This window comes from Trachypithecus francoisi, unplaced genomic scaffold (genome assembly GCF_009764315.1).
Source record: "Trachypithecus francoisi isolate TF-2019V2 unplaced genomic scaffold, Tfra_2.0 Lachesis_group21, whole genome shotgun sequence".
Lineage (NCBI taxonomy): Eukaryota > Metazoa > Chordata > Mammalia > Primates > Cercopithecidae > Trachypithecus > Trachypithecus francoisi.
In genome coordinates this window covers 42,118,680-42,136,503 of record NW_022681467.1, presented here as the reverse complement: position 1 = coordinate 42,136,503, position 17,824 = coordinate 42,118,680, and the positions used below count along the sequence as shown (strand labels likewise).

Sequence of the window (17,824 nt, the reverse complement as noted above, 5' to 3'; positions counted from 1 at the left end):
TGGATGGATTTGCTTTTTAGTATTTTTTGTTTTTGTTTTTCTTCAAATCAACCAAGTAAGAGATATTTGCACTTGAAATTTGTTTAATCTTGAAGGCTGGGCCTGAAGTCTAACCCCCAAAACAGTGCATTTCTAAGGAATTCTCATTTCATAGCAAATACATAAAGACTCACCAATTACTGTTAATTGTGTTCCTTTTTCTAGAAGTTGATGATGCCTTAGAGAAGAACAAGAAAATCCAGGATAAACATTTGACACAAACTGTATTCTTCAGCAACGAAACACTGATTACAGAAAGAGAGAATGTATTTGGGAAAACACTTAATCTGGGCATGAATAGTGTTCCCTCAAGAAAAATGCCCTATAAATGTAATCCAGGAGGAAACAGTTTGAAAACTAATTCAGAAGTAATTGTTGCAAAGAAAAGCAAAGAAAACAGAAAGATTCCTGATGAATACAGTGGATTTGGGAAGCCGCTACTCCATACTAAGCATGAAAAAAGTCATTCAGGAATGAAAAATTACAGATACAATCCAGTGAGGAAAGCCAGCAATCAAAATGAAAGTCTTATTCTTCACCAGAACATTGAGATTTTGAAACAACCTTTTGACTATAGTAAATGTGGGAAAACCTTCTTCAAGAGGGCAATTCTCATTACACAGAAAGGGAGACAGACTGAAAGGAAACCAAATGAATGTAATGAATGTAGGAAAACCTTTTCTAAGAGATCTACCCTCATTGTACATCAGAGAATTCATACAGGGGAGAAACCGTATGTTTGTAATGATTGTAGGAAGACTTTTCGTGTGAAGACAAGCCTCACTCGACACCAAAGAATTCATACTGGAGAGAGACCCTATGAATGCAGTGAATGCAGGAAAACCTTCATTGACAAATCTGCCCTCATTGTACACCAGAAAATTCATGGAGGGGAGAAATCTTATGAGTGTAATGAATGTGGAAAGACCTTTTTTCGGAAGTCAGCCCTGGCTGAACATTTCAGGTCACACACAGGGGAGAAGCCTTATGGATGCAAGGAATGTGGAAATGCCTTCAGTAAGAAATCGTATCTTGTTGTACATCAAAGAACTCACAGAGGAGAGAAGCCAAATGAATGTAAGGAATGTGGGAAAACCTTCTTCTGTCAGTCGGCCCTTACTGCACATCAGAGAATTCACACAGGGGAAAAACCCTATGAATGTAGTGAATGTGAGAAAACCTTTTTTTGTCAATCTGCCCTCAATGTGCATCGAAGAAGTCATACAGGAGAGAAGCCCTATGAATGCAGTCAATGTGGAAAATTTTTATGTACGAAATCAGCCCTCATTGCACATCAGGTAACTCATAGAGGAAAGAAGTCTTATGAATGTAATGAATGTGGGAAATTTTTCTGCCATAAGTCAACACTCACTATACATCAGAGAACACACACAGGAGAGAAACATGGTGTGTTTAATAAATGTGGTAGAATATCCATCATGAAGTCAAACTGCAGTCAGTGTAAGAGAATGAACACAAAGGAGAATCTTTATGAGTGTCGTGAACATGGGCATGCCATCAGCAAAAACTCACACTTCATTGTACATCAGAGAACTATATGGGAGAGACCATATGAATGCAATGAATGTGGGAGAACCTACTGCCGGAAGTCAGCCCTCACTCACCATCAGAGAACACACACAGGAGAGAGACCCTATGAGTGTAATGAATGTGGGAAGACCTTCTGTCAGAAGTTCTCCTTTGTTGAACATCAGCGAACTCACACTGGAGAGAAACCATATGAATGTAATGAATGTGGGAAATCCTTCTGCCATAAGTCAGCCTTCAGAGTCCATAGAAGAATTCACACAGGAGAGAAACCATATGAATGTAATCAATGTGGGAAAACCTACCGTCGCCTGTGGACTCTCACTGAACATCAGAAAATACACACAGGAGAGAAACCTTATGAATGTAACAAATGTGAGAAAACATTTCGCCACAAATCAAACTTCCTTTTACATCAGAAATCCCACAAGGAATAAATTCCAGCAAAGTAATAAATTCCAACAAAGCAACAAATCAAATAAGTTACACAATGCGAAACTGTGAGTATGTATAGAGGAGTAAAATCTTATAATGAGTATGGAAAAATTTTCTGCCATAAGTCCACCCTCACTATAACATCAGAGAAATCATGTAGGAAAGAAATACTTTGTTTAATAATTGTATTATTCATTGTGAACTATGAAAATATTCAACAGCAATTCAAAGGTTATGCCAAATGTGCCTCCCTTTTAAAATAATGAAACAAACATTATTTAAGTTAAATTGTTAAGTAATGGTTCCTCCCTACAGTGTTACTTGATAGTGTATGTTATGAGGTGTGAGGATCTGACCTTCATTTCAAATCAATACCATTGTTTGATAGTTGAGTAATTTGCAGTTTCTCAATTTATGGTATATTTTCAGATTTGGCAGATTTTTTGTTGTCTGCTAACTCCATAGTCTTCTAGTAGCAGACTATATACCTTTATCTGCAAAGGTGACAACTCAGGAGCACTAACCATGGTACTCTATGCACCCATGGTAATTATACCCCAGGTGAGCCTTTGGTAAAGCTGAGCCAATGAAAGCCCTTCCTAAGACCTTTCTAATGGAATGTAGGCACAGAATAACTAGTTCGTGATCCTGAAGCTTTCAGCCAAGTCAAGAAAACGGCAATTGCAGTAGGAAAAACATGGAAAAATAAGCATTTTTGAACAACAAAGAGAATTTGGATGATGGTTGAATCCAAAAAGTGTTTATTTCTCTGGTTTTAGTATTCTCTAATATCCACTCAACCCCATCTACCAGTGGTTTGATTATGTCAATTAGTATGTTTTCAAAAATCTCTTGGATTTCCTAATCAACATGTTCATTAGAGGTATTCTTTAGAAGTCACTGATCAAATTCTGAGAACAAAAGGCCTCTGGGATGCTGATTAGGATTACATTGTATGGATATATGTGATGAGGTAGGATTGCCACTTTTATGGGGTTATTGGGAAATGTTTACCTTTTAAGTCCTGATTTCCATGAGTGGGGTTTTCCCTATACCCACTCCTAGCCTCTCTGCCACATTATGCATTCTGCCCCAGGGAAGATGAAGTGGCCTTATCTAATTGGTAAGACAGTGATGGGTAACTGGGTTTGCTCAGCTGAACTGTCTGTTCATTGTGGGCTGTCCTGCAAGCACAATTTCTTGTCACAGGTATTGCCTGTGATGGTAAATTGGTCTAATTCTGTCATTCAGCTAATTGGCCCATTAGCTGAATGGTCACAATAAGTTGCATCCTCCAACTCAATTTGATCAGTAATAAAAGTTTCATCCTGCCCCCTGTCTGCTACTTAATTTTTTATTGTTTAAATGGGGGTGGAAATTGTGCTATTTATTTGGGGCCCTTCAGAGAACCCAATGTGAACATGATTTATCAATTTATTCACTTTTTATGTCCTTTGGGACAGATAAATGTATGTGTACACACATATACATGTGTTAATATATATAAGTATATACATATGTTTAAATGTATGTGTGCCTATACTGATCTTGGTCTTGTGAAATGTATTCATAGTCACTTCAAAGATTTGGTTGCTATTGTGAAAGGAATTATGTTACCTTTCACTTTGACACTAATGGAGTAAAGAAAAACAAAAATACCTAATTTTTGTGCCAAATTTATCTAAATTTATCCCTTAATGTTGGAACAGTCTTTTCAAATCTTATGAAAAATGTAAATTCACAAGTCCAAGAAGTTTAATGAACCCCAAGCAGGATAAAAATGAAGAGCACAACCAGATACCAAATTTCAAGACATAAATCAAAACTAGTTTAATAAAGAATATCTTAAAAGTAGCCAAAGAACAAAGACATGATATAGAGGGTGTATTCATCTCCTAGGGCTGCCCTAACACAGTACCTCAGACTGGATGTTCTAGAACAACAGATCTATCTCATAGTTCTGGAGGCCAGAAGTCAGGTTGGGGTGGTGTTGGCAGGGCTATACTCTTTTCTGAAGGATCTGTTCCAGGCCTCTCCCCCTGGCTTCTGATAATTCTGTAGCTTGTGGCAGCATAACTTCACATGGCGTTCTAAGTGTGCCTATTTGTGTCCAAATTTCCCCTTTGTATAAGGTTACTAGTCATTGGATTAAGGGCCTGCCCTACTCCAGTATGACTGCATCTTAAATAATTACATCTGCAACAATCCTCTTTCCAAATAAGGTCACATTCTGAGGTACTCAGGGGTAGGACTTCAACACACATTTTGGGGAGACAATTCAACCCGTAACAGGTTAATGTACTATTTATTGTTGTGTAACAAATTGTCCTCAAAATTAGCAACTTAAAACAATAAACATTTACTATCTCATTGTTTTTGTGGTTTAGGAATTGTAGAGTAACTTGGCAAGGTGGTTCAGGCTCAAGGCCTTTGAGGTTGCTGTCAAGAAGTTGACCAGGGATGCAGTCGTGTAAAGACTTGACAGGACTGAAGGATCCACTTCCACCATGGCTGTCTCGCATAGTTGTTAGCAGGAGATCTCAGTTCTTCATCACATCGACCTCTCCCTAGGGTGTCTTGAGTTTCTCACAACATGGCAGCCGGCATTCATTCCTCAGAGTGAGTGATCCAAAGCCAGTTTCCCTTATAACCTAGCTTTGGAAAACTATCACTTTCACTGTATTTAATTAGTCACATAGACCAACGTTGATACAGTGCCAAAGGGGATCACACAGGAGCATGAGTACCAGGAGGTAGAGACCTCTGGAGCCATGTCACAGGCTAGCTACCATAGGAAACTACCATAAGCATGGAGTGGTTTCAAGAAAGGTGAGAGGAGATACGCTGAAAAGAGTTAGTACAAACAGCCTTTTCAAGGAGTCGTACTAAAGGCAAGAGAAATAGCATTGTAGCTCGAGAGTAAAGTGTAGTCAAAGGAGGCTTCTTTCTATAGATAGAGATAAATGCATGTTTATACACTTATGAGAAATCTTCCATAGAGAGGGGGAGATGTTGGAGTAATGTTCTGCATAGGTGAGATAGGTCGGAATCTGTATGTAAGGGGGAAGGGTAACCTTTTTAAGAGAATAGGCAATGGTCGTGCCATGCCGGCTCACACATATGGGTTGATGTGGTAAAAGTTGTGAATTTATTTTAGAATTGTTCCTATTTTTCAATGAAATGGGGGATAGGATAAGATTATATGAGAGAATGGGATAGTTATAAATCGGTATCACTGATATGACACATTTAGTTTGTTTTGCCAGATTATTTTATCTTCCCATTTGTCTTTCACTACAGTGTTGTGGAGCATTTGTATTTTTGTTCTGTCAGTTACTAATATACTGATATCTTTATATAGTGCCTTAATATCCCTGTTATTTGCAGGGAATAAGGGAAGATAGTATATTAGTTTCTTACTGTCAGTCAATAATGAAATTAGTTGATAATCTCTTCTTCCGTCTTCTCTCCTTGTTCACCTGGAATCTAATTTAAAATGAGAGCTTAGTCTTTAAGATGGACATATCAGTCTCTGAATTATTATATGTTCATAGTTTGCCTATGGGCTTTACGTATATTTGAAGATTAGTATGACTGGTTAGAAATCCCCAGCTAACTTTCTTTGCATATCCTAAAACACATTGTTCCATCATGTCTAGACCAAGTGTTATTCTTCAGAAGCCTGATGCTCCTGGATACTCTGTCCCTCCAGAACCACTGTCTGCCCCACTCCTCATGCTTGGGGCAGACCTCTATGAACTGCATCAACTGAGGTCTCTTGCCATCAAGTGTCTGATTGAGACCTTATTTGTGGCTCTCTTCTTCTGCAGCTAGAGCTATTCCAAGATCCCAAAAGTCATTTCCTTCCTGCATCACTTAGAGTTCAATCAGAGCAGCAGAGCCATATATATGTTCTATAGATGACAAAATTGTTATCAAGATTTGACTCCAGGCTATTATGGGAAGCCTGTTATGTGACTGTCTTCATGGCTGATGCTGGCACTTTAATTCTGCAGGCCAAGCAAGTAGGAAAAGTGAACACTAAGAGAGAGAACAAAGACAAGCTGGAACCCCCAGACAAAGCTGTGGCAGTTTTTACTGTCTTCTCCCTAAACGATGTGGGTGTCCTACAGAGGTTGGTGCCATTTGTGGTGTTGCTAAGCACACACATAGCCCAGGAGCTAGAAGAGCTGGAGGAGATCCTGAGGAAAGGAGAGCAGCCACAGGCTTGTCTACTGAGCCACGCCACCAAGAACCAGCAGGTAAGAAACGTGTTGAGGGCAGAAGCCTTTCTAAGCCTAAAGACAAAATGATTTCTCCTCTGCCACCACCCTCCAGATCTCACACCAAAATGTCCTCTGTGACCCACCCTCACTGGAAACATATAGGGAAGGGAGTTCTAGGGAACATAGAATTCAGCTAAGCCAAAGTGACACATTTCAAAGGCACCGCACTCCTGCTTTCCCTTCAGGGCTAGGGATGGTGAATCCCTTGTTGGTTTCCCGCAACCCTTCCCACACTTTTGTAGAGAGTCTCTTCATTCAATTTTCTTTCACTGCTTTCAAATGAGCTATTTCTTAATGGGACTGATTCTGTAACTGGTACCAGAAATGGCCCCAGGAAAGAGATCCTCAAAATGAAAATGAGGTTCTGGGGAGTGGAAGAGGCCATGCAGCAGCACCTCACCTTTGGAGACAAAGCAGACACTGTTGTAACATGCCTTAGGAAAGAGTGGTAATCAGGTTTTGGCCTGGCAGTACAGCTAGTGCATCATGGAGACCCTATATTGAAATTACATGGGCCTCCTTTGAAGGAGCAGTTTGACATATAGGTGAACAATTTCTGAGTCTCCTGGGCAGAAATATGACTTAAGGGATTATATTGGGAATTCATAGCACCTTACTCAACTTTGAGACTTAAGCCAATTCCTAGACCCAAAGTGGCTACAGGAAGACCTTTTAAGAAGGTTCCTGCAATGTAGCCGTAGAAACATCGTGCAGCTCTTCCTCCAGGCCTTCCCAGGGGTATCTGTGGTCACTTATCACCATGGCCATGTATCAGGGAGGACATACCCAGACTTCTATGGGGATTTGGATATTGGCCTTGATTATATGAATTCTTGCCATTCCCAAACACTACAGTGGCCCACAATCAGAGTGGAGACTTACGAAGGTCGGGAGATAGATGAGTCTGGGCCTGAATCCAACTCCCAGAGGGTTTGCTTCTGCCAGTGGAAACACACCAATCCTATAGTTATTTCTTAGTCCCAGAATGCTACAGACTTAGTGGCAGAATCCTTGTACTGGTTCCCTGACAATGGAGGGAATACTCTTGTAGGCCATGATAATTTAAAAGTTATCCAGACTAGATATGTTTTGGGTCAAAAGGTGGGGGATAAGAGATAGCCAGTGATTTGATGCAGATACCTAACATTGTTTATATGAGGTACATGGATCATATTCTGTGCTGACTCCAATTTTGCATTCTATGGAAGTTATCTTCAGAGATAATTTAATCTTTAAAAGAGTTAAAGCGTTCATTCAACAGCCATTATCTTGTGTCCCCTCTTATGAAGACAGTGATTGAACTTAGGACCACCCTAATCTAGTATTTGATCTTGATTACATCTTCAAAATGATCCTATTTTTAAATAGGGTCACATTCATGAGCACCGGCATTAAAACCTCAATATATCTTTAGGGAGGGATATTCAATCCACAAACGTTCTTTTAGATTTGTATCTCCTCAAATATGTAAGAATGAAAACAATATAAGGAATTATTAAATGCAAAAGGTACATCATTTACATTAGTGTGCAGATGACATTTTAAGCCTAAATTGAAGTATTTAACTTCTCTCTCCCATCTGTTATTTTTGCTTAAACAATAGAACTGTCATGTGATTTTAATATTAAAACCCCAATGAAAATATAAAACTTTCCACGAAACTTTCCAATGAGAATGTTATGAATGGCCTGAAGTTTACATGATGGCTATTCTTTTAACCTAACATTTACATGATGGCTATTCTTTTATCTTTTTTACACAACTGGAGACATTACGGTTAGGAATTAGTGATAGTTCCTTAGAAATACGGCAGAGATACAAAGTGTTAGATGTCAATAGAAAATTAAATTTTTGAGTTTGGTGATGGCAAATTTGGGCTATGAGGCTTTTCAGAACAAGTTGTTCTGGTGTGTCCTAGAAATCTTTTCTTTTCTCACTATAGACTTTAGTTAGCAGTTTGACCCAGATAGGAGCCGTGTTGGAAAGTCTTTATATATTTGAAACATATGAAATGGTTCCTGTTTAACTTTAATCCAAGGTTTTTTGTTTTGTTTTGTTTTGTTTTCACCGAAGGTTTTAAGCACCAAAATTAGAGATGACAGGTCCAGTGCATAATTTGTCTTTATCCCAATAGCCATTCCCATTTTTATAATAGTCATAATAATATTTTCTTTGTACTCAGCTAAATTATTTCAGTTGCATTTTTGGCTTATATATAACTTGAGATCTATCAAACTAATGTGTCTGTTATTTGTAAGAAGTGAGCTATGTATACATACACCTTTCCTTAGAGACAAACACACTGATGCCTCAACGCACAAGTAATGAGGTAGATGAAAAGGAGGCACACCTGGGGATTATACAACACTTGAGCTCTGCAGCAGCTCTTGTCATATCTGAGAAAGCAAAGAAAGACGAGAGCATGAAGAAACTGAATAGCGTCTATGGATTGAGGCCAATCCTACCTATGCCCATCCCACTTGGCTAAACATAGGCGTGTATGAGAACAAATTCGGGAAAGTGTAATTCGACTTCTGATACAGGGCTCAAATGTATTCAATATTACATGCTAGTGTTTGCATGTACTAGAAAGCTTAGCTTTTAAGACATACAACAAGAAATCAATTTCAAATAACATAATATTCCCAGTAATAGGTTCTCCATATTCTGAATCTAAGGCCTAGAATTGTTGCAATTATTCCATTTCTTCTTGATTCTTGAGAAACGTAAGAGTGGTGCAAACTATTCAGGGAAGCTGGGTGTCTCAGTTATATCCATTCATTCATTCATTCATTCATTCATTCATTTATTTATTTATTTATTTGTGTGTGTTTGTTTTGGAGACGGAGTCTCACTCTGTCACCCAAGCTGGAATGCAGTGGCATGATGTCGGCTCACTGCAACCTCTGCCTCCTGGGTTCAAGCGATTCTCATGCCTCAGCCTCCCTAGTAGCTGGGATTACAGGCGCATGCCACCATGCCATGCTAATTTTTGTGTTTTTAGTACAGACAGGGTTTCACCATGTTGGCCAGGCTGGGCTCAAACTCCTGACCTCAAGTGATCCACCCACCTCGGCCTCCCCAAGTGCTGGGATTACAGGTGTGAGCCACCACGCCTGGCCATTTAGACAAGGCAGCAGAAACCATCTTATCCACAGACCCAAGGCCTTTGGATTTCTCATGTCACCCCTCCTAACTCTTTGCCCTTTAGTTCAGATTCATGATCAGCTTTTTGCTTTTCCCTGTCTACAAGCAAAGTTCTCCAAAACTTCTAATTCATTCAGAAGAGATGGCTTTTGTTTTCCTTACTTATGCTTAAATTAGGGTTGTATCATCTAACCTACAAAAGTTGGCATCTTTAGATAGCTGCTTCTATTTAATTCAGTGAAAGTAAATTATGGACAAACAGCAAAATGAATGTTCACTGCAGCCTGCTAGCTGCCTCTTAGCTTATCACTGCTTACCACAGGAACTGCCTTGTCCAATATCAAATTTAGTTGAACACATTTAACAATTCTTTTTTTTTTTTTTTTAATTCGGAGTCTCACCCTGTCGCCCAGGCTGGAGTGCAATGGCATGATCTCAGCTCACTGCAACTTCTGCTTCCTGGGTTCAAGTGATTCTCCTGCCTCAGCCTCCCAAGCAGCTGGGATTACAGGTGTGCACCACCACACCCTGCTAATTGTTATTTTTTTTGTATGTTTAGTAGAGATGGGGTTTCACTATGTTGGCCAGGCTGGTCTCAAACTCCTGACCTCAGGATCCACTTGCCTTGGCCTCCCAAAGTGCTGGGATTACAAGTGTGAGTCACCACGCCTGGCCAAAGACTCAAGTCAGTGCAGTTTTAAAAAGTACATTTCTGATCACATCTCCATTTCTTCAACATTTACATATTTGTATTTCCAAGATATTCCATACAGCATGAATCCGTGAAGAATTAGGCTTCGACTAAGAATCTTTCTGCATTGATCTCTTAAGTTTAGCAAAGGGTAAGTCATCTCTAAATATCTTTCTTCATCTTCCTCTTTTTTTAGGGTTTCTTTTTATTGTGAGTTATCTGATGTCGAGAAAGCTTTGAGTTTAAGCTAAAAGCTTTTCCACATTGATTACATACAAAGTGTTTCTCTCTTGTATGGATTTTCTTGTGTTTATTAAGATTTGAATTATTGTTAAAACACTTTCCACATTCACCACATTCATAGGATTTCTCTCCAGTATGAATTTTTTTATGTTGATTAAGTTTCCAGTTAAGGCAAAAGGTCTTTCCACATTCATTACATGTAAAGGACCTCCCTACAGAAAGAGTCTGATGTTTAGTAAAGTTTGACCGATTTTTAAAGGTTTTTTCACAAGTCGTACATTGGTAAGGTCTCTCTCCTGTATGAGTTCCTTGATGTTGTGTTAGATCTGACAGACGGACAAAGGATTTTTTACAATTACTACAAATAAAAGGTTTCCTTCCAGTATGGATTTGTTGATGGCGAGCAAGATCCATGCACTGGGCAAAGGCTTTCTTACATTCATTACATGAAAAGGGCTTCTCTCCAGCATGAGTTTTCTGATGTTTATTAAGATTTGAGATGCTTTTAAAGGAGTTCCCCTTTTTATTGTGAGTTATCTGATGTCGAGAAAGCTTTGAGTTTAAGTTAAAAGCTTTTCCACATTGATTACATACAAAGTGTTTCTCTCCTGTATGGATTTTCTTGTGTTTATTAAGATTTGAATTATTGTTAAAACGCTTTCCACATTCACCACATTCATAGGGTTTCTCTCCAGTATGAATTTTTTTATGTTGATTAAGTTCCCCGTTAAGGCGAAAGGTCTTTCCACATTCATTACAGGCAAAGGGCCTCCCTATAGAATGAGTTTTCTGATGTTTAGTCAAGTTTGACCGAAATTTAAAGGTTTTTTCACAAGTCGTACATTGGTAAGGTCTCTCTCCGGTATGAGTTCTTTGATGTTGTGTTAAATGTGACCGACGGACAAAGGTCTTTTTACAACTACTACAAATAAAAGATTTTTTTCCGGTATGGATTTGTTGGTGGCGAGCAAGATCCGTGCGCTGGGCAAAGGTTTTTTTACATTCATTACATGAAAAGGGCTTCTCTCCAGTGTGAGTTTTCTGATGTTTATTAAGATTTGAGATGCTTTTAAAGGATTTCTCACAAACATCACACTTGTGGGGTTTCTCTCCTGTATGAGTTCTTTGATGTAGAATAAATTTGGAGTATGGATTGAATTCCTTTTCGCAATAATTACATGGATAATATTTCTTTCTAGTATGAATTAATTGATGTTGAGTTTTTTCTGAGAAACAGGGAAAGGTTTTTCCACAAAAGTTACAGGAAAAGGGCTTCCTTTGAGTATGAGTTTTTTGATGCCAAGTCAGGTTTAGTCTGTTGCCAACATGAAACCTCTGATGTATAGAGAGGGATGAGAGAAATCTAAAGGCCTTTTGACATGCATCACATTTGTATGGTTTCAGTCCACGGTGCATGCTCTGATGTTGAATAACCTGTGAAGGTCTGTTAAAAGTTTCACCACATTGGTTACATTCAAAGTGTTTATATAGCATACAAATTCTCTGGAGTATTGTAAATGATGAGTGATGCCTAAAGCCCTTTGTATTTTCACCATGTTTGTGGGCTTCCCCTACCTTATGGATTTTCTGATGTCTAGTAAGTTGTGAGATATGCCCAAAAGCCATGCCACAGTCATCACATTCATAACGCTGGACAAAAGTACGATGTGTTCGGTATTCTCCATGGTGAAAGCTTTGTCTGAAGGCATTCGCAGATTCACTGAGGGCACGAAACGTTGCCAGTGCTGGTTGACAAGCTGTTAGGAAAACAATATGAGAAAAAAAGAAAATCAGAACTGGACACTGCAACATATACCAAGTTAATTAGGAAAGTGAGGGAAAGAAGAGTGTAGTGACTGGACACTTTAGAGGGGTAGGATGAGAAGTTGGGAGTTTGTGGAGGTGGAGAGGCAGATAATTGCTTCTCCAAGTACAAGAATGATTTAAGTGATCAACAGTGGCCATTGAATTTTTTTCTCTTTCTTTAAACTTGAAATAATTATACTTGTGATTGCAAAAATGGCTCAATGAAATTTTAATAACCAAAGCAGAAAAGCTTAAAGAACCTAAAAAGAATCACGTGAAATCCTAAGCATGGATTAAAGTTTTGTTTTCATTAATGCCCTTTAAAATATTTCTGTGTGGTATAGCAATTTGTGAAAGTGATTACACTTTAAATATTTTCCTTTGAACATCAAAATTGGGGATGTTTGTGAGTAAATATACATCTGTCTTATCAATTTGATATTTAATGTTTTACTGTGCAACAGGGTCATTATTGATTGGGCCAGTGTTCTATTTGGATATTTGAGTTATACTTATTTTTGTTGTTGCTAAGAACATTAAGAGCAATCTTAAATCTACATCTTTGTTAATTTGAAATATATTCTAGTATATTCTAGTACCGATGCTTAGAAATGAGAGTCCCAATTATATTTTTGGTATATACATGCACTGCACTCAAGTTCTTATATTGCATGAACACGCCATTATTTTCCAGTACCTTGATAACCCTAGACTATCAAACTTACCTTTATATAAAACTGTGGTGTCATGAGTTCTAGCATTTTTTTGTAATAAAAACATCTAGAAACTGGTTAACTGAAGAAAGAAATTTGAGCATTCCTACACACATACGAATTATAGATTGAGCATTTCTATACACATACAAAATATATGTTAATACAGACAAAAAAATCTGCCACTGATAAGATGCAGAACCAGCATGGGTTTCTGTTACCTTCCTCATTCTAGTCTGAAATGCTACTGAAGTGCTTAGAAAAATGTATAGATATAGTGGAATATTTATAAATATACTTGAGTAATATTTTCAAAAACAAATATTTCAACATGGGACACAATCAGTGGTAATAAAAGGGACAAAGTGGGAACAGTTGGTTTGAAGATATGGTTTTTAATTTTTTTTTTGAGACGGAGTCTCACTCTGTCACCCAGGCTGCAATGGCATGATCTCAGCTCATTTCAAGCCCCATCTCCCAGGCTCAAGAGATTCTCCTCCCTCAGCCTCTCAAATAGCTGTCCAAACCATCACGTCCGGCTAATTTTTGTATTTTTAGTGGAGATGGGTTTCGCTGTGTTGGCCAGGCTGGTCCCAAACTCCTGACCTCAAGTGGTCCAACTGCCTCGGCCTCCCAAAGTGGTGGCGTTACAGGTATGAGTCACCATGCCCACCCTGAAGATATGTTTAAATGAACTTAATGGTTGGCATTTATAGCAACATTATATAGCCAAAGATGAAATAGCAGCATGGAAAACCTAGTTGGAGAATTCTTTTAGAGGGAAGGAACTGGAGAAATAGAATATGTAAAAGAAAAGTCAGGATTAAAAGAAAGCACTACTATCCATTAAATGTGAGTCCTATTAAAAATGTGTAGAAAATTTACCAACTTCATCATGTGGCCTAATATCTGGGCAACTAGAGTCTCTGAAATAGAGGAGGAAGAGGGTGGGCGGCAGGGACCAGAAAAATATTTGAAGAAATAATGGGCAAAAAATTCTCAAACACAGTAAAAACTATAAACTCACATATCCAAGAAGCCGAAATCACACAATAAGAAACATGAAGAGAATTACATTAAGGCACATTATAATGAAATTGTTCAAAGCCAGCGATAAAGAGAAAACTGTAAAAGCAACCAGAGGGAGGAAAAAGACATTATGTTCAAAGATGACATCAGATTTCTCACTGGAAACACTGCAAGCAAAAAAGATAATGGAACAAAATCTTTAAGGTACTAAAAGAAACAACAACAACAACAACCTATTAACTAGAATTCTATGCCCAGCATATGGCTTTCAAAAACGAAGACAAAAGACCTTTTCAGAAATACAGAGACTGAAAGAATTCATTACCAGCAGAGCTGCACTACAAGTAATTTTAAAGGAAGTCCTGCAGGGCAGAAGAAAAGGGATGCCAGATGGGAATTTGGCCCTGCACCAAGGAATGAAAAGCAACTGAAATTATAACTGGTAAATATGTATGGGTTTATTATTATTAAATCTCTTTAAAAGATTGACTGATTAAACACAAATAATGTATTATGGGGCTTATAACAGGTGAAAGTAAAATGTATGACAGCAACACCATAAAGGCAGGTGGAGATAAATTATAGTATAATATATGTAGTGTAAGAATTACAATATAAGAACTACAGTATAATTCTTATACTGTACATGAAAGAGTATACTATCACTTGCAGGTAGATTGTGATAAGTTAAAGACAGATACTAGAAACTCAAATCCTAACACAACCACTAAAATAGAGTTACAGCTAATAAGCCAACAAAGGTGGTAAAATAGAATCCTAAAAAAAAAAAAAAGAGAATCCAAAATAGGGTAAGGATAATAAAGCAGAATAAAGGAGAAAAAGGGGAAGAACAGATATGACAAATAGAAATCTGTTTGATTTAGGCTCAAGACTAACCATATCAATAATCACAGTAAATGTAAAAATAAAAACACAAGGTTTCACAATCTGAGCACTATTTACCTTTGTATCAGAGAATTCTTTGTTATGGGGCCATCATGTGCATATAGGATCTTGGCATCCCTGGCTATTACACCCTAGATGCCAGCAGCATGCCTACATACCCAGTTATTACCACCAAAAAGATCACCCAGACATTGCCAGGTGCCCTTAGAGGGCAAGGTCTTCTCTTCTCCCCATTGAGACCCAGTGGTATAAGCACCTCAACGAAAAGGTGGAGATTATCAAGCTTGTATGAGAAAGTAAAACCAAATTATTTGCTAACTACAAGAAACTCACTTTAGAGACACAATTGGTTAAAAAGTAGGTGGATGGAAAATACATACCATGCTAACAGTTAAAATAAAGCTAGAGTAGCTATATTAATATCAGACAAAATACATTTTAGAGTAATAAGTATTTCTAGGGATAAAGAGGTTTATTTCATAAGAATAAGGAATTAACAGAGCATAATTCTAAGTGTTTATGCACCCACAGAGCTTCAAAATACTTGAAGCAAGATTACCAGTGAAAGAATATACTCCAAGAATAGGAAACTAATTTTAAATAAAAGAACCCACTATGATGGATAACTAGAAAACCACACTAGTATAAAAAATATTTTTACTAGTATAAAAAAGAATATTATACTCATACAGAACAGACAAATACACGAATGGAATCAAAAGTTTCAGAAGATGATTTCTGTAGATATATATTTCTGATGGCTTATGTGTAAGGATGGCATCATAAGTCAGTGAGGACAGGATGGATGCTTTGGTGGGTAGTATTATAAAAGCTGGCTCGTTGTTCAGAGAAAATGGGGCTGGTTATCCATTATGCCATATACAAATATAGACAGATTAAAATGTGAATTTTAAACCCATAATGCTGATAGGGGAATGTCTTTGTGGTCTAGGATACAGCGGGCTTCTTAACAACAAAAAGACAGTAAGCAAACACTCAAGTCAAAAATGTTATGGATGTGATCAAAATGAAGGATTTCTGATCAAGAGAAGCACCAGAGTCAACAGGCAAATGACAGATTGACAGGAGTAATCATACATTTTAAGCCAGAAAATACCTTATATATAACATAAAATTCTTCAATTCCACAAAGAAAAGAAAAAAAAAATTAGAAAATGAGCAAAGAACATGAAGCAATTCAAAAAAGCTGAATAGTCAGTGGATGACAAGAATATCATGTGAGCTTCATCTTACTATTAGGGAAATGAGAAAACAATGACTGATTAAACACAAATAATGTATTATGGGGCTTATAACAGATGAAAGTAAAACGTATGACAGCAACACCATAAAGGCAGGTGGAGATAAATCTACCAAAATGGAGCCAACTAAAATGCAAATGTTAGCAAGCAGTGGTGAGATGCAGGAAAGAGAAGTTATGTGGGTACAGTGTAAAATTCACAAATGTCCAGAAAGTAATCTGGGTATGTTTTATCAAACTATAATATGCCCTGTGACCCAGAAAATTGTTATAGATTCTAAAGGGAACACGTGAGATTTGGGTCAGAAGGAACTGTAGAGACTTAGGAATTTTTTTTTCCATAAAACTGGCTGTGTGATGGATGCATATTAAAGAATACTATATTACACTAAAAAGACATTTAGACATAACATGTAAAGATTTCAGAAACAGCCAAGTAGAAAGGTAAGAAGTTAGATGTTTGCAGCATGCTGTTAGAAGAGTGCAGCCATATATAAAATCGTGCATATTTTACAATTAGTATATGCATTTTTTATTTATTTATTTTTTAAGACAGAGTTTCACTCTGTTGCTCAGGCTGGAGTGCAGTGACACGATTTGGCTCACTGTAACCTCTGCCTCCCAGGTTCAGGCGATTCTCCTGTCTCAGCCTCCCAAGTAGCTGGGACTACAGGCATGTGTCACCACACCCAGCTATTTAACAATGTAGAAAAGATATTAGACCAGCTGTCTAGCACATAGAGAATGACATAATGAATTAGAAATGATCATGGAGTCTTGACTAGAGCAACAGTGACAGTTGACTCAATTTTTGTATCCAATTTCTAACCCTCCCACTATCACATTACCAGCCCTAAACAGGATACATGGTTTTATTCAAATATGTCACAAAACAAAGTAAATGAATTTGTGTTCTAAAGCCACAAGGCGGCAGTGGAGAGATCAGAAAACGTCTTGCAGTAAATTTGAAAGTGACTATAACTTGACAGAAAAATGGAAGTTTAAGGGAGAGAAAAGTAGTTTGGGGGTAGGAGAGGAGTTTGGACCAAGTTATTAAGTATTTAAAGAATAAGCAGGGTTATGTGGAATTCTTGTGAACAATTCTTATAAAATCTTTAATAAGTGGATTCCAGTCCACTTTCCAAAATGCCCATAGCTTAATTGCATTTGGTATTTTACTCTTCAGATCAGATGATACTCCAGACCGAAATTCATCATCATCTAACCCAGCTTTTTATCCCCTTTCAGGAGCCTGTGAATGAGCTGCCTTCCCTGATGTCAGCACTGAAACTCGAGAAACAAGTTTCTCTGAAATCTCTGGATCATCTTACATTCTGGCAATTTCTACCTTCTGTTAGTGAAGGTAGTCATCTCTTTCCAACTAGATGGTAAATTTGTTTTTCTCATTTGTCATTCTCTAACCTAATAATCTAAAGAGAAAGTAAGTCTCTCTCCAGAATTTTCCTTAAAAAAAAAAACAAAAAAACCCTTCTATAACACGTTTCCGAGCTAATCCATTCATTCATTGTAATCACTGACAAGCTTTTTGACCAATTCAACTATTCATCCTTTTATCCATTTGGGTAGTAACTTAAATTCCAAACTTTTACCAGCACACCATTTACTGTCCTAAGACTAGAGTTATAACAAAAAGGGTACAGGGATAGTGATAAATGTGGGGTAAAGATTCCTTTGGAAACTCATGGACAGAAGCCCAGGG

At 37.7% G+C, this 17,824-nt stretch overlaps 1 protein-coding gene across 4 annotated transcripts in view; it reads left to right on the top strand.

Annotated features, from left to right (window-relative positions):
- The window catches only part of ZNF334 (zinc finger protein 334), a 41,040-nt gene that overhangs the window by 10,641 nt on the left and 12,575 nt on the right, over positions 1–17,824 (top strand). For 3 of the 4 annotated variants that reach the window (XM_033186627.1, XM_033186626.1, XM_033186628.1), the window contains one exon: positions 205–3,685. In XM_033186627.1, coding sequence (XP_033042518.1) covers positions 205–2,024 — 1,820 coding nt within the window. In that variant the 3' untranslated portion in view covers positions 2,025–3,685. Of the gene's footprint in view, positions 1–204; positions 3,686–6,038; positions 6,285–17,352; positions 17,493–17,824 lie in introns of those variants that run through there. The other variant, XR_004431264.1, reaches the window with a different exon arrangement.